Genomic DNA, 22,727 nt, shown 5'->3' with positions numbered 1-22,727 from the left:
GATGATGGATATAAGCTACAACTGTAACATTGTCTGAATGAATAGAGGCCATCTCTGAAGGGACCTAATGAGTCGAAGATAATAATTGATAACCTCACCTCCTGAAGAAACTAAACTCTCTGTGCTCTCCTGGACCCTCAGACGGAACCACATTCCTAGGGATTGTGTCTGCAGACATTTTCCAAGTTAGGTGAATAAAGGATGCCTCCAGAAAAATAGTTTGGAAAACTATCCACTTGGACAGAGATTGCCTCACTAAAGAATCCCATAGGATTCTATGAGATAGTTGAGAAAAATTTGCACCATTGCCACAGCATACAAAATTGAAGAGGTCTCATATGGAAATGTCAGGATCTGTCCTGAAGAAGACTGAAAGGCTAGAATGAGTTAATGGTACACTCTAGAACACTGAATATAATCCAGGACGGGACCCCCAGAGACAACTGTGATTAATTTAGGTAGTGTTTTAGAATAACTCACAAGCTCTTGGATAATGAGGATCATGACAGGAATGACCTGAAGGAGAAAACATTCCTGTGGAAGGGATTACTTACTAAGGAAATCTCCTTCCCAGATTTCCTTCCTGGGATGCGAAATGTAGAAAATGTTTGTTTGTCTAATCAAAAAACCTTGAGACTTCCTGAATTATTGCTTGATGATGGATATAAGCTACAGCTTTAATGTCTGAATGAAAACTCAGATTAATTTCTTCTTTCAGAAGAGGACATCTCTGAAAGGACCTAATGAGTCCAAGATAATTATTGGTAACTGTAGTGGGTCTCGGTAACCCAGACTGGGTATACCCGCTAATGTCAGCTTCCTCCCACCAAACGCCAACCCATGAACCTCCACTGGATACCTGCCGCTATTAGAATAACGGCCGCTGCTAGTTGTTATAGCTACCCCCAAGAACATTAGCCAAGACTAAATACTTGAGGGTCAAAATAGGAACTGCTTTATTGCACAGAAAACACAGCTTTTATACATTTCCAACACATGGGGGTAGTTACTACATAATCAATAGAAACAAATATTATACAATGAGACAAACATCAGACAATGGTTAGTTAAACAAGATTCTAATCACATCCTGACTTACAAAAGGACAATGGATGACTCACACAATAACAAAAAGACACTTCACACCTAGACTAGATAACAACAGGGTGTCCCATCATTAGAGCAGGAGGTTTCAACATTCTGAGTCTCTAAATCTAGGGGGGGGGTTTGCAGCAGACAATGCTGGATTGGGCTGTCACATTATAGTCCAGCAAAACACAGGAATCTTCAAGGCCCTTCAGTTCTTAGAGTCTCTGGGAATTCGTGGAAACGGGGTAAACCTGAATCCAGGGTAAAAGTACCCCAAATGTACCCTGGACACCCGCCTCCCAAATCATAGAATCCCCTCAAGTTCCAGGGTCCATAGTCCATGGGGAGGAGGCTGGCCTGCATTCCTCTCCAAGTACAAAAGTAACATAAGCTTCCATTACATTTCTTCCCCCCCCTGGGGTAGACTAACCAGGTACCAGACCACCCATTGGTTTGGACCTGTGTTAGTCGGATGGCCCAGCCCAAAACTTTCTTCCATTTTTGTTTTTGGCCACTGCCACTGGGGAGTGAGAATGCTGATCTCCTCTTTCTGGATCATGCTAAGCTGCTGGGGAGAGAGGTTGGCTACCTCCTCTCCCTGGGCCCTGCTTTGTTGCTGGGGAGAGAGGCTAGCTACCTCCTCTCCCTGGAACTGGCTCTGCCGCTGTGGAGAGAGGTTGGCTACCTCCTCTCCCTGGAACTGGCTCTGCCGCTGTGGAGAGAGGTTGGCTACCTCCTCTCCCTGGAACTGACTCTCCTGCTGTGGGGAGAGGCCCGGCTACATCTTCTCCCTGAAAACCGCTCTGCCACTGTGGAGGAAGGTTGGCTACCTCCTCTCCCTGGAAACCGCTCTGCCGCTGGGGAGATAGGTCAGCTACCTCCTCTCCATGGAACTGACACTGCTGCTGTGGAGAGAGGTCAGCTACCTCCTCTCCCTGGAACTGGTTCTGCTGCTGGGGAGAGAGGTCAGCTACCTCCTCTCCCTGAAAACTGCTGTACCACTGTGGAGAGAGGTTGGCTACTTCCTCTCCCTGGAAACCGCTCTGCCGCTGGGGAGATAGGTCAGCTACCTTCTCTCCCTGGAACTGACTCGGCTGCTGTGGAGACAGGTCGGCTACCTCCTCTCCCTGGAACTCCAGAGATATCACAGGTGCTGGACAGAGGCCATTGGTGCCCTGCCCTGTTGCCAGCACTTCTACTGGTGTGGCAAGCTCAGGGCCAGGCTGCAGATTGTGGTCTAGCAGCTCAGGGTAGCTCATTACCGGTTGCCACTCCTCTGAGGAAATGTCCAATAAATCCCTGATCGCTGCATCATAGCCCTCTTCAGGCTATGAGGCATGCTGCTGAACGAGATCTAACAGCCTTTTATGTGCCTTTTCTAGCTCCCACTCATGGGCAGCTAGGTAATAAAGATTGTCTCTCAGTCTCTGCCGTACTCCCACAGTGGAGGTCCTGTGTGAGACTTTCAAATAGCAATTCTGGGCCGCCGTAGTCATAGCCCTCTGTAGGATCATCCGTCTCCATCTCCGGACACACCTGGGCCACATACCACCGCAGTGCCCGGTACCCTTCATCCACCTCCATCTCTGTCTGGACCAATCCGTCCAATTCAGCCATCCATTCCTCCCGGGGCTGCTTTCCCAGGAACGGCATTCGTAGATCCATCTGGAGCCAGTATTGCTGCTCTGGAGTAGGAAGGGACTTCCCCTGGTAGTCTTGTTCGAACTGGAGAGCCTTGTGCCAGAGTTTCAGTCGAACTATATCCTTCCAGGCCAGTTTGCCCTCTGCCAAGACAGGGCCATCAAACTGGGCCAGCGCTGCCTGCAATCTCCACTGGAATTCAGCCTCATTTTCCATTGAGGTCCCACTGGTAGTTTGGAACTGCTCCGTAAGGAGGAAGCAGATCCCACTGCTGCCAGCCAATTGTAGCGGGTCTCGGTACCCCAGACTGGGTATACCCGCTAAAGTCAGCTTCCTCCCACCAAATGCCAACCCATAAACCTCCACTGGATACCTGCCGCTATTAGAATAACGGCCGCTGCTAGTTGTTATAGCTACCCCCAAGAACATTAGCCAAGACTGAATGCTTGAGGGTCAAAATAGGAACTACTTTATTGCACAGAAAACAGAGCTTTTATACATTTCCAACAAATGGGGGTAGTTACTACATAATCAATAGAAACAAATATTATACAATGAGACAAACATTAGACAATGGTTAGTTAAACAAGATTCTAATCACATCCTGACTTACAAAAGGACAATGGATGACTCACACAATAACAAAAAAACACTTCACACCTAGACTAGATAACAACAGGGGGTCCCAGCATTAGAGCAGGAGGTTTCAACATTCTGAGTCTCTGAGTCTGGAGGGGGGGTTGCAGCAGACAATGCTGGATTGGGCTGTCACCTTATACTCCAACAAAACACAGGAATCTTCAAAGCCCTTCAGTTCTTAGAGTCTCTGGGAATTCGTGGAAACGGGGTAAACCAGAATCCAGGGAAAAAGTAACCCAAATGTACCCTGGACACCCGCATCCCAAATGTATGAAAAAGAATGTGTAAGACACAGAAGAAAATGTAACAATATAATACAAATTATCAATGTGATTTTAAAAGTGCATAGTGCAAATCAGTATCAAACAGCAAGTCAGTTGTACAAGAAGAATATATGAGACACACCAAGAAAAGGATGTGAATGTGATACAAGTTATCGATTTGGTATAGAAAAGTGCATGGTGCAAATCAGTATTAGACAGCAGTCACTTGTATAAAAGAAATATATAAAGCACTGAAAGTGTGATAGTGTAATACAAATTATCAATGTGATATGGATATGTGCATAATTACAATCCATGCGATGAGCACAGATCATAATACAAATTAATAAATAAAGGTGATAAACAGCAATTGTAATCCGAGATAGCCTGCAGTTTAAAAAATAGGATAATCGAAAACAAAGAGACATGATAAAAATTAAAGAAAAATCGGCATTAAGTATTTGTATTCAGCAAAACAACAGCTCTAGGAAAAAAAACTATTCCTTAGCCTGACTCTCTTGCTATTCAGGCTCCTGTACCGCCTCCCAGATGGCAAGGGAACAAATAGTTCATGGCTGGGATGGGAAGAATCTACAATGATACAGTGCGCCCTTTGCAGGCATCGCTTATGCTGAAGGTCCTCAATAGAGGGTAGCTGGACACCGATGAAGCAATATATAATAATAATATATAGATAATGAAGCAAATACGAAAATTGCATGCTATAATAATAATATATAGAAAATGAAGCAAATAAGAAAATTACATGCTCTGAATCATGAAAGTTTAATTCTGACAAACACTTACATAAATATCATCACCCTTTTTGCTTTTTCTTTTGTAATTACTGTACATACAATATTCTAGTGCACAATATCTGAAAGCTCATGAGCACAGATAAAATAAATAAAAAAACAGAATAACATGGCTTATCATAAATTAAATTCAGTGGATTTTTTTTTCTTCTCCCCAGCAACACCTTGGCCCTGTGCACAAGGAGAAAGCTGAAATTGTGAAATATTTATCCACTTACTACCTGTCATTTTTGGATATCATGGAGTTTCGGGTAAGGTCTTTATATTTTATAAATTGCTTTCTTGTTTTAGAATTATGTGTTGCTGTAGTTGGCAAGTATTAAAGGGACATAAATCCATTTTTTCATAAAATGATTCAGACAGAGAGCACAATTTTTTTTAAAACTCATTTTATTTGAGGTAGTAAGTAACATGACAGTCAGAATGGCTTCCATTCACAGAGTAACATTGCATGTTTGAATGGAATTTACAGGAAAAAAACATATCTGGACAATTTTAAACAACTAGCTGAACACATCAGGTGAGCCAATGACAAGAGGCATATACGTGCAGCCACCTATCAGCAGCTAGCTCCTAGTAGTGCACTGCTGCACCCGAGCCTTGCAAGATACCAAGAGAATGAAGAAAACTAGTTAACAGAAGTATCTGAATCATTAGAGAAATTGGGTTTTATGTCCCTTTAAGGAAAAGTTTTCAAAATCAAAGACTATAGGACACACACAAATATGAATGAATGACATAAGTTCATTAAATATAGACATGTGCATTGGTTAAAATTTAGGTTTGGACCATTTCAGGTCATTCAGATTTCGTTAAGCATTTAATTTGTTTGGGAGGGGTGGTAAATGAGGTTGGGGGGCAGCTACACTACATAAAAATGTGTGTTTTTTATTATTAGCTAAATATTATATACATATTATAAATCATGGAAAACTGGGTACTGGCTAGGGTTGCCATGTTTTCCTGGACACTTATAAGTTATGCATGGTGCAGGTTAAGCAGGGCGGAACATGTATTGTGCCCTTGGACATCACATGAATAGTGCTGATGAACAACACAATGCATGTTCTTCTCTGCTTACCCTGCAGCATCTGTAACTCATAAGTGTCCAGGAAAACATGGCCGAGGTGGCAACCCTAGTACTGGCAGACAGCTGCCAGTACCTAAGATGGTGGAAATTAGTTAGAGGGGGGAGGGTTAGAGAGCTTCTTGGAAGGGATCAGGGAGGTGGGAAGGTAAGGGGATGATTCTACACTGAAGAACATAATTATAATTTAAAAAATTAATAAAAAAAAGAATAAAAAAAAAAGGTCTAATACTGCATACTGGCAGACTGTCTGCCAGTACTTAAGATGAGGTGACCAGTTGGGGTGGGGAGGGAAGAGAGCTGTTTGAGAGAGATCAGGGAGGGATCAGGGAGTGGGAAGAGTAAGGTAGGAGGCTAATCTCTACACTAAAGCTAAAATTAGCTTTACAAGATACCTAATTAACCCCTTCACTGCTGGGCTAAATACAAGTGTGGTGCGCAGCTGCAATTAGCAGCCTTTTAATTACCAAAAAGCAATGGCAAAGCCATATATGTCTGCTATTCCGGAACAAAGGGGATCCCAAATAAGCTTTACAACCATTTAATTGCACAAACTGTTTGTAAATAATTTCAGTGAGAATCCTAACGTTTGTGAAAAAGTTAACAATTTATTTTATTTGATCGCATTTGGCAGTGAAATAGTGGCAGGAAATATACCAAAACAGGTCTAGATCAATACTTTGGGTTGTCTACTAAAAATATATATATATATAGTTTTGATAGGTAACTAAAAAAAACTAGACTATATTTCTGTTTAAATGTAGTGATGACAAAAAGGCTAAAAATGCCCTGGTCTTTTGGGGAAGATTTAGTCTGAAAGGCCCGATCCGGGTTAAAGCCCCAAAACTGCTTAGTTAAAATAAAAAAAACTATAATGTCTAATTTGGTTAATTTTCGGAGCGCGAATTGCTACTGCGAGCTCACAGTAGTAATAACCAGCCACTTGTAATGCAAACGGGCAGGCCCTTAAAAATAATAATTTTAGAAAAACAAATTTAATCTTGAGAAATGTTTATATTGCTATGTAGTGTTCTTTATGTGAAACAGAGCCTCTTATATTACAATGCAAGGTCTTATTTTGCTTGTTTAACTAAAACAAATGTGATTGTTCAGATCATTAATCTTCACAAAGCAACATCTTTCCATTAAACCACAAACAGAACCTTTTTGTTCATGGAAGAAACCTTGTGAGTCTAATTCTTAATGGTAAAGGTATTTTGTGACCTTCCTTTTATTTCTGTATAAGTTAAAAAACACTAGAGCAAGTAGTATTACAAAATACAACAGAACAGAACATTTGGGGGTAGATTTCCTAAGGGTCCGCTTAACCTCGTTAAATGCCGACAGCATACGCTGTCGGAATTTATCATTGCACAAGCATTTCTAATGAAATGCTTGTGCAATGCCACCCCCTGCTCACCGGTGGCCAATCGGCCGCTAACAGGGGTGTCCATCATCACGACCGCTGCTTCTTAACTTACGTTTCAGGCAGCATCCGCTGCTTAGAAAATCTACCGCTTGGTATAAGTTGCCAACTGTTACATGTCTTGAATAGACCAAGGTATGGTATTACATATGTGGCATTGTTAGCTGGTTTGATTTTTGCACAGGTGCCTTCTGGAGTTATTATTTGTAGCGAATACATAAAATCTTTTAATATTATTCTTACAGGGCCAAATGTTGTCAACACATTTGAAGAATTTTAAAATAATGTAATGTTGACTAAGTCACATAACAACACTCGTAGGTGTAGATAGGGGTGCTAACCAAAACAAGGCAGTTGGCAACCTAAATTACAGAGTTGCAACAATTATATCAAAGTATATATGTGTATCTAATTGTATAGGATTCAAGTCACATAACAAATCAAGAATTTATTTAGCTAATCTTAGTTTTGTAAAACTAGTTTTCTAAAAATATATCAAACTACATTTGTAGCTTATGAGGCTTTGCAGTGCAGGTGTGCATGAGTGAGCATACAACCACAAATTCAAGAAGCAGAAACTGCTTCTTTAGCCTCTCCACTAACTGAGAGGTGGTGATATAAATTCTTGTGACACTTGGAATTGCACAAGAGAGCTCTTGTGCAATGTTACATTTTTCCATGTGACGCTTCATCGCAAATGCCATTTGCAGGTGGACAAATTCTCTACTTGCTAATTAAAACCACAACATAATCAAAAGGGCTGAGCTTCCAAAGACAGAAATAAAGAGCTGAGCTTCCAAAGACAGAATAAGTCTTTTACAAAGACTTATTTAGCTTATCTCTCTATATTTACACAAAATTTTCCTTATTTTATAACTCTATACACAGGGAAATCAATACATAAAGAGAACAATTATCTCTGTTCCATCATCTACTGGGATTGTAATTTCTTCTAAACCTTTTGTTTACTTAGGCCTAGATTTAGAGTTGGGCGGTAGCCGTCAAAACCAGCGTTAGAGGCTCCTAACGCTGGTTTTTAACGCCCTCTGGTATTTGGAGTCAGTCAGGAAAGGGTCTAACGCTCACTTTTCAGCCGCGACTTTTCCATACCGCAGATCCCCTTACGTCAATTGCATATCCTATCTTTTCAATGGGATCTTTCTAACTCCGGTATTTAGAGTCCTGGCTGAAGTGAGCGTTAGAAATCTAACGACAAAACTCCAGCCGCAGAAAAAAGTCAGTAGTTAAGAGCTTTCTGGGCTAACGCCGGTTTATAAAGCTCTTAACTACTGTGCTCTAAAGTACACTAACACCCATAAACTACCTATGTACCCCTAAACTGAGGTCCCCCCACATCGCCGCCACTCGATTAAATTTTTGTAACCCCTAATCTGCCGACCGCCACCTACGTTATACTTATGTACCCCTAATCTGCTGCCCCTAACACCGCCGACCCCTATATTATATTTATTAACCCCAATCTGCCCCCCACAACGTCGCCGCCAGCTACCTACAATAATTAACCCCTAATCTGCCGACCGCAAAGCGCCGCCACCTACATTATAGCTATGTACCCCTAATCTGCTGCCCCTAACACCGCCGACCCCTATATTATATTTATTAACCCCTAATCTGCCCCCCTCAACGTCGCCTCCACCTGTTCTACACTTATTAACCCCTAATCCGCCTCACTCCCGCCTCACTAACCCTATAATACATAGTATTAACCCCTAATCTGCCCTCCCTAACATCGCCGACACCTAACTTCAATTATTAACCCCTAATCTGCCGACCGGACCTCACCGCTACTCTATTAAATTTATTAACCCCTAAAGCTAATTCTAACCCTAACCCTAACACCCCCCTAAATTAAATATAATTTTATTCTAACGGAGCTCACCGCTATTCTAATAAATTTTTTAACCCCTAAAGCTAAGTCTAACCCTAACACTAACACCCCCCTAAATTAAATATAATTTAAATCTAACGAAATAAATTAACTCTTATTAAATAAATTATTCCTATTTAAAGCTAAATACTTACCTGTAAAATAAACCCTAATATAGCTACAATATAAATAATAATTATATTGTAGCTATTTTAGGATTAATATTTATTTTACAGGCAACTTTGTAATTATTTTAACCAGGTACAATAGCTATTAAATAGTTAAGAACTATTTAATAGTTACCTAGTTAAAATAATAACAAAATTACCTGTAAAATAAATCCTAACCTAAGTTACAATTAAACCTAACACTACACTATCAATAAATTAATTAAATACAATACCTACAATTATCTACAATTAAACCTAACACTACACTATCAATAAATTAATTAAATACAATACCTACAAATAAATACAATTAAATAAACTAACTAAAGTACAAAAATAAAAAAGAACTAAGTTACAAAAAATAAAAAATATTTACAAACATTAGAAAAAATTACAACAATTTTAAACTAATTACACCTACTCTAAGCCCCCTAATAAAATAACAAAGACCCCCAAAATAAAAAAATGCCCTACCCTATTCAAAGCTCTTTTACCTTACCAGCCCTGAACAGGGCCCTTTGCGGGGCATGCCCCAAGAAATTCAGCTCTTTTGCCTGTAAAAAAACACATACAATACCCCCCCCCAACATTACAACCCACCACCCACATACCCCTAATCTAACCCAAACCCCCCTTAAATAAACCTAACACTAAGCCCCTGAAGATCTTCCTACCTTATCTTCACCTCACCGGGTATCACCGATCGGTCCTGGCTCCAAAATCTTCATCCAACCCAAGCGGGGGCTGGCGATCCATCATCCGGCGGCTGAAGAGGTCCAGAAGAGGCTCCAAAGTCTTCATCCTATCCGGGAAGAAGAGGCGATCCGGACCGGCAACCATCTTGATCCAAGCGGCATCTTCTATCTTCATCCGATGACGACCGGCTCCATCTTGAAGACCTCCAGCGCGGATCCGTCCTCATCTTCCGACGACTTCCCGACGAATGACGGTTCCTTTAAGGGACGTCATCCAAGATGGAATCAGCCAATCAGAATCAAGTTCAATCCGATTGGCTGATCCAATCAGCCAATCAGATTGAGCTCGCATTCTATTGGCTGTTCCGATCAGCCAATAGAATGCAAGCTCAATCTGATTGGCTGATCGGATCAGCCAATCGGATTGAACTTGATTCTGATTGGCTGATTCCATCAGCCAATCAGAATATTCCTACCTTAATTCCGATTGGCTGATAGAATCCTATCAGCCAATCGGAATTCGAGGGACGCCATCTTGGATGACGTCCCTTAAAGGAGCCTTCATTCGTCGGTAGTCCGTCGGGCCAGCAGGATGTTCCGCGTCGGAGGTCTGCAAGATGGATCCGGAAGAAAGAAGATTGAAGATGCCGTTGATAGAAGACTTCAGCCGGATCATGGACCTCTTCAGCTCCCGCTTGGATGAAGACTTCAGCCGGATCATGGACCTCTTCAGCTCCCGCTTGGATGAAGACTTCAGCTGGATCATGGACATCTTCAGCCCCCCGCTTGGGCTTGGATCAAGACACCGGAGGAGCTCTTCTGGATCGATCGGTGAACCTGGTATGGTGAAGATAAGGTAGGAAGATCTTCAGGGGCTTAGTGTTAGGTTTGTGGGTGGTAAGTTGTAATGTTGGGGGGGGTATTGTATGTGTTTTTTTTACAGGCAAAAGAGCTGAATTCTTTGGGGCATGCCCCGCAAAGGGCCCTGTTCAGGGCTGGTAAGGTAAAAGAGCTTTGAACTTTAGTAATTTAGAATAGGGTAGGGCATTTTTTTATTTTGGGGGGCTTTGTTATTTTATTAGGGGGCTTAGAGTAGGTGTAATTAGTTTAAAATTGTTGTAATTTTTTCTAATGTTTGTAAATATTTTTTTATTTTTTGTAACTTAGTTCTTTTTTATTTTTTGTACTTTAGTTAGTTTATTTAATTGTATTTATTTGTAGATATTGTATTTAATTAATTTATTGATAGTGTAGTGTTAGGTTTAATTGTAACTTAGGTTAGGATTTATTTTACAGGTAATTTTGTAATTATTTTAACTATTTTAGCTATTAAATAGTTCTTAACTATTTAATAGCTATTGTACCTGGTTAAAATAAATACAAAGTTACCTGTAAAATAAATATTAATCCTAAAATAGCTACAATATAATTATAATTTATATTGTAGCTATATTAGGGTTTATTTTACAGGTAAGTATTTAGCTTTAAATAGGAATAATTTATATAATAAGAGTTAATTTATTTCGTTAGATTTAAATTATATTTAATTTAGGGGGGTGTTAGTGTTAGGGTTAGACTTAGCTTTAGGGGTTAAAAAATTTATTAGAATAGCGGTGAGCTCCGGTCGGCAGATTAGGGGTTAATGTTTGAAGTTAGGTGTCGGCGATGTTAGGGAGGGCAGATTAGGGGTTAATACTATTTATTATAGGGTTAGTGAGGCGGATTAGGGGTTAATAACTTTATTATAATAGCGGTGCGGTCCGCTCGGCAGATTAGGGGTTAATAAGTGTAGGCAGGTGGAGGCGACGTTGTGGGGGGCAGATTAGGGGTTAATAAATATAATATGGGGGGGGCGGAGCTTGGCTGCACAGGGAGATGGCCGACTAATGTATTAGCTCCTAGGCCCCACTCACCAGGCAAAATAAAAAAAGCTACCTGGCCAACATCAAATAAGACCGGAGGCTCACCAATCTATCCCACAACAAACAGAGAGAGACTCTAGGGGAGAAGAGAGTCAAAAACAAATACCGCGGCTGAGACACCTCAAGTTGACAGCGAAGAGCGCAGCTCCCGCGTGTGGATCCGGTACAGACACAGCCACTTCACACGCTAGGGAGACTGAACGGGCAGGAGACCACGCAGGAAGCAGGAGGGGGGCCCGTACTGACTAACAGAGTGGAAGGGGCATACAGGAAGTAACGGAGACCGGAGCGAGACACCCACTCTGCATCTTAAAGCCGGATTCCCCACGGACACTAGGTGAGACGCTGCACAGGCTAGGAAAATACAGGAGGCCAGCTGGGGGGTACACACAAGCACAGGGCCACATAAATTAAAGAACTGTTGGTGGTGAGGTGCGCAAAACCTGGGGGGAAAAACAAACAGAACCTGCAGAAGAGGCATAAACAAAACAAAAAACGGAAGCAGGCTGTTGGAACTGCAGGAGGGCCTGGGTTAAAACATCATCCCATTTCAATACTTTGGCAGTGACAGGCAGGCTGAGACACCACAGCAGCAGGCTGATACATATCACTCAGGACACTGACCCAGGAACCATACATTAGAGATAGCTGCATGAGGCTACCCCCTAACAAAACCAGGAGGAGAAATATATATTGGCTCTGCAACCCCTCTAAAAGGACATTACCCATCAAACCCCTCAGGTCCCAGAATATCTACAAGCCACAATATAATAAGAACAACAGTTTTGGTAAAGTGGGCTCCCCAGACCCCCTGTAAACACATAACTGTGTGTGTCTTACAAGCAGACTCCCTGTTACCACTTTATATGTGTACTTATTGTGGACGCATACACACTGCAGCCTACCACCCTACCCTACAGAACTGGCAGAGGTCATGCCCGGCCGGAAACTAAATAAACCAGACAAAAACAACAAGTCTAAACCTATTCACCAGTATCTGAAAACACAAGCCATATCCCCTATAAGCACAGAAATGGAGGCGGCAATAGTACAGGATACTGGGGCGACACAAAAGAATTTGTTAGAATCAGGAGACAGTCCCCCACTGACCAAGGATGACCTCAAAGCATTGTGCACAAAAGAGGACATAAAAGAAATCATGGGAGAGGTCAAGGGCTGGTTTAGCGAGCTAAAAAAAGACTTATCAAGAGTTACTAGCAGAGTAACAACACTGGAGGAAAGCCAGGTTACCACTGACAAAGATATACAACATATCTGGAGGCTAGCCTATGACCAGGAGGAAACCATTCAGCATTTGTTAGAAAGGGTCGAAGACCTTGATAACAGGGGTAGGCGTAATAACCTACGCATAAGGGGGGTCCCAGAAACAGTACATCAGAATGCCATTGAGGGTTGCCTCCAAGATATCTTTAGAACACTAAAAGGTACAAGTAACTCCCCAGATATTTGCATAGAGAGAGCCCATAGAGCCTTGCGTGCAAAGCCTCCCCCCAAAGCTCCACCCAGGGATATAATCTTAAAGCTCCTTAATTACAAAGACAGAGAGGAAATACTGTGTCATGCCAGGCTGAAACAGAAATTCACCCATGCGGGCAACCACATACAGTTCTTTGCAGACCTTTGTCCAACAACACTGCAGAAACGAAGGGAACTCCACTTCATCACTTCAACTTTACGAGAACAAAGAATCCCGTACCGCTGGGGTTTCCCCGTCAGCATCATTGCCACAAAGGACAACAATATCGCTGTTTACAGATCTCCGGATGATCTCCCCCGCTTCAACAAAACCCTACAGTTAAACATCATTCACCCAGAAGAAGGCGGATTCCATGAGCAAGACAAAATGCACCAAGGCCGGCCTGGTGCTGGAGGGACACAAAGTGTGCGGCCACAACATACTTCACCAACAAGGATGCAAGCGACAACAAGCTCATCTGATACCTAACTTTGATCTTGGACTCTAAGGGACTGCACACCTGAGAAGGCCTGAGTAGCTTAAGGTCGTATGTTATCTTTACTCTAAAAATGTTTTGAAATTTGCTTGGGGGTGGGGATACTACCCTTAGCACTGCATTTGTTATTGTTATACTTGAATTAACAGTTGTTGAAAAGTTTTCCTTTTTATAGAAATAAGTTGCATTACCATCACTGTTTAATTTAGAAGAAATAGCGGAACTCAGTATATTGTTTATCTGATTAAATTGTTGGTAGAGATATAGTACTGCAGATAGCACACATACCAGAACACAGAGCCAGACAAATCTACACAAGAATACCAGATAATAACCAGGGAACTAAACCCCTGCAGATCTCGAGTTGACATCAACACCAACCACATTCATAAGGGACATAATAGCAGAAGAGACCGGACATGCACTCTCTCACACTTACAACAGTAAATGTAAATGGATTGAATAGTCCAGAAAAGAGATCTATGGTCTTCAGAGACCTTTATAAAAATACAGGCGACATATTGCTAATACAGGAAACACACTTCAAGAGAGGCAAAGAACCAAGGTTATTATCACATAAATATAGAAACGTATTCTTAGCATCAGGGACGTCAAAAAAAGCTGGAGTAGGCATATTATTCAAAAACTCAATACAATTCCAACCCACATATATAGAAAAAGATAAAAACGGAAGGTATATAATACTAGTGGGCCTATTATTTAACAGACCGGTTACCATAGCAAATGTGTACCTCCCAAATAAAGATCAGCATCATACATTCAAAACCATCTTTCACTCATTACTGATCCACGCAAAAGGAACACTGTTCTTGGGAGGGGATTTTAACCTACCGTTAGACCCGCAAATGGATACCTCTACTGGATCCACAAGCACACCTACACGAGTAATCAAAGCTGTCAAGAGCCTTTTACACCAACTGAAACTACATGATGTATGGAGAGCCGTGAATGGACAAACTAGGGATTATACATTTTACTCAAACCCACATAACACATTTACCATGATAGATTATATACTAACAGACCAACTAGGGCTAGCTTTGATTATAGACTCCAAAATTCTGCCCACCACGTGGGCAGATCACGCACCGGTACAATGCGGGATAGAATGGCCAGATATCCCACAGAAAGCACATACCTGGAGACTGGATGAACACATGCTAGGGGACCCCCTAACCAAACAAGCCATAGACAGGACACTTGACAACTACTTTAGAGAGAATACAACAGTGGACACACTGGATGGGACAGTCTGGGAGGCACACAAGTGCGTAGTCAGAGGGGAACTTATAGCAAGAAAGGCAAGGGAAAATAAAGAGAACAGGCAATTCCTAAATTCCACACTGGCACAAATAGGGTATTGGGAGAAAGAGCACAAATCAAATCCACGATCCTCAGACATACTAACATCCTTGCAAAAAGCTAGACAATCATTAAGGAGTTACCTCACTAAGGAATACCAAAGGAAAGCTGCATACCTAAAACAAAAATATTTTGATGTCAGAGACAAGACAGGCACATCATTAGCAAAAGCCTTGAGAAGGAGGCAACTAAACACACATGTTCACTATATCAAAAACAAACAAGGGGCTACACATAAAGACAGCAAGAGTATTGCCGAGACATTCAGACAATATTATACATCACTATATAATATCCCAGAGGTAGCTACACCGCAACATATTGAGGGCTTCCTAGCAGAGTTAAATCTCCCTAAGCTAGAGAAGGAGGAAACTGAGAAACTTGAGCTACCTATATCGGTAGATGAAATTAAAAAAGCCATAAAGTCTATGCCAAGTGGCAAAAGTCCGGGCCCAGACGGATTTGGAATGAAATACTATAAAACCTACCCTCATCATCTAATTCCCCCGTTAGTGAGGCTGTTCAATTCTCTTTTAAGCAATAACGGATTTACAGAAAATATGTTAGAGGCGCATATCACGGTACTGCCGAAACCAGGAAAGGAACCCAATACACCTGAGAATTTTCGCCCGATTTCTCTTCTGAACTCGGACGTTAAGATTTTCGCTAAAGTTCTGGCCCATAGAATAAACCAGTTTTTACCTAAATTAATAAACACGGATCAAGCGGGTTTTATCCCAGGTAGAGAAGCCAAGGACAACACCCTTAAGGCCCTACAATTAATATCCTATGTTAAGCACAATAAAACACCAGCGGTCCTTATATCCACGGATGCGGAGAAAGCCTTCGATAGGGTAAATTGGCAATTCCTAAAAGCAGTAATGCATAAAATGAAATTTGGCGACAAATTTATTCAATACGTCTTCTCTCTATACACATGCCCCATGGCCCGGATTAAAGTGAACGGCATACTGTCAGACAAACTTCACATTAGAAACGGAACTAGGCAGGGATGCCCACTCTCGCTGGTCCTCTTTGCAATCTCAATAGAGGCACTAGCGCAAGCAATAAGAAATAACACACAAATCAAAGGAATACAAATAGGGGACACAGAACACAAGCTTGCCTTATACGCTGATGATGTTCTACTTACGTTAACAGAGATTGAGACCTCACTGCCAAAGACATTAGAAATATTCCAAAATTATGGAAAAGTATCCCATTTCTTAATTAACACTAATAAATCCGAAATGTTAAATCTAACATACGAGGAGGAAAAATTTCAACAATTGACACAAACTTGCCCCCTTACAAAGTACAAAACTTAAATATCTAGGTATATTTCTGGCAACAGACACCAAAACTGTATTCCAGGCTAATTATAAAACCCTTGAAAATACTCTTATTACCGACCTTTCCAGCTGGAAGAGCAAGTCTATCTCGTGGATAGGAAGAATAAACGTGATAAAAATGAATGTTCTCCCTAGACTCCTGTATTTATTGCAAACAGCCCCCATCCATCTCCCACACCAATACCTATCTAAGATTCAATCATTAATAGAACAGTTCATATGGCAAGGAATTAGGCCAAGAATAGCCAAACAGACAATGTATATGCCCAAAGATTGCAGAGGCCTAGGGGTACCAAACATACATATTTACAAAACAGCAATAGCTTTACAAAATCTAGTGGAGTGGTGCACAAATAACATATATAAGCAATGGGTACAAATTGATAGACATGTACTGGGGCTATGTAATGCTGGAATTGCGGCATGGCTACCTGCTAAGCAACGTCCGACAATCCTCAAACACTACCAGATACTGGAGGAATTTTTTCAGACATGGGATAGACTGATAAATACCACCACATTCATATCTACTATTACCTCCCCGATGCAACCCATATGCAACAACGCATCACTCCCCTGGAATCAAAAAGACAAACAGGGAAACTCAGGAACACACATTAAACACAGGGTCATCTCAATATTTCTCCAAGACGGGAAGATAGGCCCTCTGGAAACAACCTTAGATTCACATCCAGATATCACTGTAAACTGGTACTCCTACATGCAAATAGGACATTACATTCATACACATCCCAAAAAGCAATATCTAACAAGAAAGCCAACCCCTTTTGAGACACTATGTCTATCAGATGACACCCCTAGACATTTAATCTCTATAATATACAAACAACTATTGAAAGGAGAGACACAAAAATTGCCAAATTACACTCGAACATGGGAGAGGGAATTGGGACTAGATATAACAGAGAAAGACTGGCAGAAAGCATTTAACGAAACTAAGAGATCATCTGTCTCAGAAAGGGTACTGGAGACAAATTATAAATTTTTAACGAGATGGTACCTAACACCCAGCAGACTGAATAAAATATACAAGACAGCAAGCAGTAGGTGTTGGAGGGGCTGCGGGGAGGAAGGTACCCTGACACACATTTGGTGGAGTTGTAACAATTTAGACACATTTTGGGCGGGGGTTCTTGGCCATATGTCAGACATAGTAGGAAAACAAATACCTAATGATCCTCTAATCCTTCTATACCTGTCTCTCCCCAAGATCAACAATAGTGTAGCCAGGCTACTCCTTATACTAATGATTAATAGCGCCAAATCCCTAATTCCCAAACACTGGAAATCAAACATAACACCGACAGTAGAGGACTGGAAAATACAGGCAGAACATTTCCTCAACCTTGAAAGATATCACCATTTACAGTCAGGCACAGTGGAAACTCACGAACTCATGACACTTATGTGGAAACAACATTTCACTCCAACATAACACACAGAAACCCACCACAGACGCAATAGGTAGATAATGTAAAATGCAGAGGTGATCTACCTAACCTTCTCATGAGGTTATAACAGAAGGCAACGTAACTGGTCATTACTCTCTTGCTGGTCTCCTATGTTTAATGATTGCTAACCCGCCCCACTGAAGCGTCAAAAGAGACTGTTTACGATTCATGTTTGGACTCTTTTTATATTAACCCTGGTTGTTGATATGCTGCATTTTCGCTACATATAGATAAAGTGCTGTCTGTTATAAATAAGAATGTAATTCAATAATGTGAGAAACAGAGTGTAATGGATCTAACAGAGAACCTGTGAAGTTAGAACATGTATACTTTACAGTATTTTTCTCTATGTTATGGGTTCTCCTATTACTATGTTTGTATTACGAATTGCCTTGTTACTTATCTATTTTTGCATATGATGTATGCCTTTATGGATTAAATAAAGCTCTTTTGAAACAAAAAAAAAATAAATAAAAAAAATAAATAAATATAATATAGGGGTCGGCGATGTTAGGGCAGCAGATTAGGGGTACATAGGGATAATGTAAGTAGCGGCGGTTTACGGAGCGGCAGATTAGGGGTTAATAATAATATGCAGGGGTCAGCGATAGCGGGGGCGGCAGATTAGGGGTTAATAAGTGTAAGGTTAGGGGTGTTTAGACTCGGGGTACATGTTAGGGTGTTAGGTGCAGCCGTAGGAAGTGTTTCCCCATAGCAAACAATGGGGCTGCATTAGGAGCTGAACGCGGCTTTTTTGCAGGTGTTAGGTTTTTTTTCAGCTCAAACAGCCCCATTGTTTTCTATGGGGGAATCGTGCACGAGCACGTTTTTGAAGCTGGCCGCGTCCGTAAGCAACTCTGGTATCGAGAGTTGCAGTGGCGTTAAATATGCTCTACGCTCCCTTTTTGGAGCCTAACGCAGCCATTCTGTGGACTCTCAATACCAGAGTTATTTAAAAGGTGCGGCCAGAAAAAAGCCAGCGTTAGCTACGTGGGTCGTTATCGACAAAACTCTAAATCTAGGCGTTAGCTTTTCTATAACCAGTGTTAAGAACTGAAATATTCAGTAAAGGTGGGGATAAAAGAGGCAAAACATGTATTTCTGGTAAAGAGAGTCTCTAGATTCCCCTGGGGGGGGGGGGGGGAATAAACGACTATCCTCAAAAAATCCCCTTTAGATAGGCCTACGTATACTAAAGTGGGCAGTGCCTTATGCTGGGAGATATAACTTTAATAATTAAAGAGAAGAGAGAAAAGAGGCATAATATGGCACACTTGTACAGAGGATAGTAGTGTACAGAATTAAACTGTGTGTAGGAGTATTGTATTACAAAGGCCTTTGATAAAGCAATTGCAAAACGCGCATTAGGCGTTTGCACTACCTCCTCTACTTTAATTAGTTGAATTGTTGGCCTTTACTGGCATTTTTTGTAGATAGTCCGTATTTGATTGTTGAATTTGGGGCTTTTCTCTCTCAGCTGGATAACGAGTAGATCCTGAGGGATCCGTAGGCATTATAGATTAGTATATTTGTTAATTTCCTCTGAGTATAATCCGAATATTGTTGTTTTTCGGTATTAGCCCCCTTTTTCCTTGGTCTGTCTGCAATGGTAATTTTATTGTTGAATTATTTGTTTAAAAACAATTTAATCTTGTGACTGTTCTATTTATTTAGTTCTATTTTTTTTAACTATTGGATGGCATGGTCCATCATTTGTATTTTTTATTTTTATTAAACTTTAAGTTTTAATACAATACTCCTACACACAGTTTAATTCTGTACACTATTATCCTCTGTACAAGTGTGTCATATTATGCCTCTTTTCTCTCTTCTTTTAAATTATTAAAACATGTATTTTAAAAGACAAAATATAGGTAATGGAGCTATTTGTAAACAATGTAATACACTCTAGTGGGTAAAATGGATCATTAAAGGAAAAGTAATTACCTTTAGATTTGTGTTATGTTTTTCTTTAGCAGCAAAACAGGAATGTATTGTAATTTTTACAAGGTGTTTACTTTAAGAATACATTAAAGGGGAGAAAGTATTTTTATGGTGCACTGCCAGTTTAGCAAATGATACATTCATTCACAACTATATTCCATAAGCAGAGACTTTAAAATGGCACAATATTACAGGAGACCTGATATCATCAATACCCTTAATAATGGTTAGAAACATTCCAAAATCTTAGCGCTACTGAATGGTAACATCACTCAAGTTAAATCAATAGCACTTATTTGTGTGCTCAAGTTAAATGTAATGTATCTGGGCTCGCTAATATCTGGATGTTGGATAGCTTGGTGCGCTAAATCCCCTCACATAATAGACTATGGCGACATGATGAAAAACTAATGTAGGCTATTGCTCTCGTGCTAAGCCAAAGCTGCACTAAACTGTATGTGTGTTAGGTCAAATAGTGGAGTTTTTTTAAAACTTATTTTTAAACTATGATTTTGTATTGAAAACAAAATTTATGCTTACCTGATAACTTTCTTTTCTGGCATGGAGAAGAGTCCACAAATCCATTCCAATAACTAGTGGGAATTCAAAGAAATTTATCAGGTAAGCATACATTTTGTTTTCTTTCCGATTGCATTGTGATTCCACAAATCCATTCAAATTACTAGTGGGAACCAATACCCAAGCTAGAGGACACATAATGGAAGGGAGTGAGGGAGAACAAGACAGGCGGACCTGAACAGAAGGCACCACCACTTGAAGAACTTTTCTCCCAAAGGAAACATCAGCCGAGGGAAAAGTATCAAATTTGTAGAATTTGGAAAAAGTATGCAATGAGGACCAAGTGACCACCTTGCAGATTTGCTCCACAGATGCTTAATTTTTGAAAGCCCAGGAAGAAGAGACAGCCCTAGTGGAATGAGCCGTAATTCTCTCAGGAGGCTGTTGTCCAGCTGTCTCATAGGCTAACCGGATAACACCTCAACCAGAGAGAAAGAGTAGTAGAAGTGGCCTTCTGTCCCTTAAGCTTACCAGAGAAAATGACGAACAGGGCATTAGATTGCCGAAAATCTTTAGTTGCTTGTAGAGAAAATTTTAGCGCATGCAGGGGGCGTGTCCTAGCAGTGGCTCTGTGTAACCGCATCTTTCCAGAGCTCCGGGAGAGTGGCTTATAATTTGCTGATTATCAACCCCCAATCACAGCATCTAACACTAACATGATAGAATTCGTGTTTTTAAGCGACTTACACTACAAATTGAACAATTTTGCTATATTTATGACCCCAGGGCCGGAAGAGGACACCTGAGACCTGTAGCTGCAGTGATCTTACAGGCAGTCCCCCCCCCGGTCTATCAGGACTGATTGCATATCAAGCCCATATTGACACCTTCAACTACCAATAATATCCTCTACCTTCTCTAACCAGACTAACATGCCAAGCGGGGAAAATACAGAGAAAGACATGATGGTAACCTTTCCTGATGACACAAGGGACAAAAGCTCCTCCATTACACACAATGCTATACTCCTTAGACTGGAGGCGATCTTTAAGCCACTAATACACAAAGCTCCATCGGAACAAGAACTCCAACTTCTCATGAATAGGATAGCACCTATACCACAGATCATACCGACAAAAAAACAAGCTACAACATGTGGAGCCCGCCTAACCCTAGGGCCCGGGGAGGCCGCACAGCAAAATGTACTGCTGGCTGGGGATCTATTCCAGCTGATCACCTACCGACAGACATCACAGAATGAGAGCAAATCATTGCCAGAGAGAGCACAGGCGGGAAAAGCAAGCAAAGTATCAAAGTCAATGGTGGGATACAGGGTCAAATGCCTAACCATTCCTTGTAATAACCTAAATAGTCCATAATACTGACAGGTTGCACACACCCACTTATCCAGTGTTAGTAAGAATCAGTAATCCAATAAGGGTCTCAAAAAAATGCTGAAATCAATGTATACCTGGCTGTGTTCAACCGTCACAATATTAGTAACGATATTCCCAAATGTGAATAACAAAGCTTCTGGGGTTCAATTCAATTTGAAGCTTCTATTCCAAAAAGCATAAGTACTCAGTGCGATGCAAACAACCAATACAAAGTATACAGAAATAACGAGTAACTCACACATCAACAACATCACATCTCTTTGCAAAGTACATCTGCATACTGGCCACTGCCATGATCAACCGATCAGTTTGGGTTGATATTAAAACAATTACTTCAAATGCTGTTTGTGCCTGTGGCCAATCTCATAACATAATAGTGACAAATTGCACAGTGTGTTTTGAAATATGCATACAACAGTCTTACCCTTCTCTTCTCCTTAACTGCAAAAAGCGTCCAGTTCACTGGCTTCTTACCGCATCCCACAACAGAGGCCTTTCTCTTCACTCAGTAGTGTGTGATGTATCCTCGTCTGTGAGCCGGTTCGGAAGCTATTGGTCAATGCGTGGGTGTGTGTTAGGCAGCCAGCCTATCCTGAGCAAGTCCGTTACCGGATCTTCTTAAAACACTTTTATTAATGAAACAGTTTAAAAACTTGAAAATCATCTGCATACAGATAAGGAAAGATTGAACAAAGTTTCCCCCTTTGCTAGATTGGATAATGGCTGACGCACCAATAAAGGTATTTACGCCATACCTTATGGTAAATCCTGTGAGTAACAGGTTTACGAGTCTGAGCCATGGTATCAATGACCTTCTCAGAAGAACCACGCATAGCCAAGATTAGGCGTTCAATCTTCAAGCAGTCAGCTTCAGAGAATCTAGATTTGGGTGGAGGAAGGGACCCTGAAGTAGAAGGTCCTTCTTCAGAGGCAACCTCCAAGGGGAAGAGATGACATCTTCACCAGATCCGTGAACCAAATCCTGCAAGGCCAGACAGGAACTATTAGAATCACCAACACCCTCTCCTGCTTGATACGAGCAATGACTCGAG

General features: G+C 41.1%; 1 protein-coding gene across 1 annotated transcript in view; it reads left to right on the top strand.

Moving 5' to 3' along the window:
* The window catches only part of NCKAP1L (NCK associated protein 1 like), a 605,812-nt gene that overhangs the window by 93,662 nt on the left and 489,423 nt on the right, over positions 1-22,727 (top strand). Inside the window, exon 3 of the mRNA XM_053708267.1 lies at positions 4,606-4,698. Coding sequence (XP_053564242.1) covers positions 4,606-4,698 — 93 coding nt within the window. The remainder of the gene's footprint in view (positions 1-4,605; positions 4,699-22,727) is intronic.

The sequence above is a fragment of the Bombina bombina genome, chromosome 3 (assembly GCF_027579735.1).
Source record: "Bombina bombina isolate aBomBom1 chromosome 3, aBomBom1.pri, whole genome shotgun sequence".
Classification (NCBI taxonomy): domain Eukaryota; kingdom Metazoa; phylum Chordata; class Amphibia; order Anura; family Bombinatoridae; genus Bombina; species Bombina bombina.
This window is presented reverse-complemented; position numbering and strand designations above follow the sequence as displayed.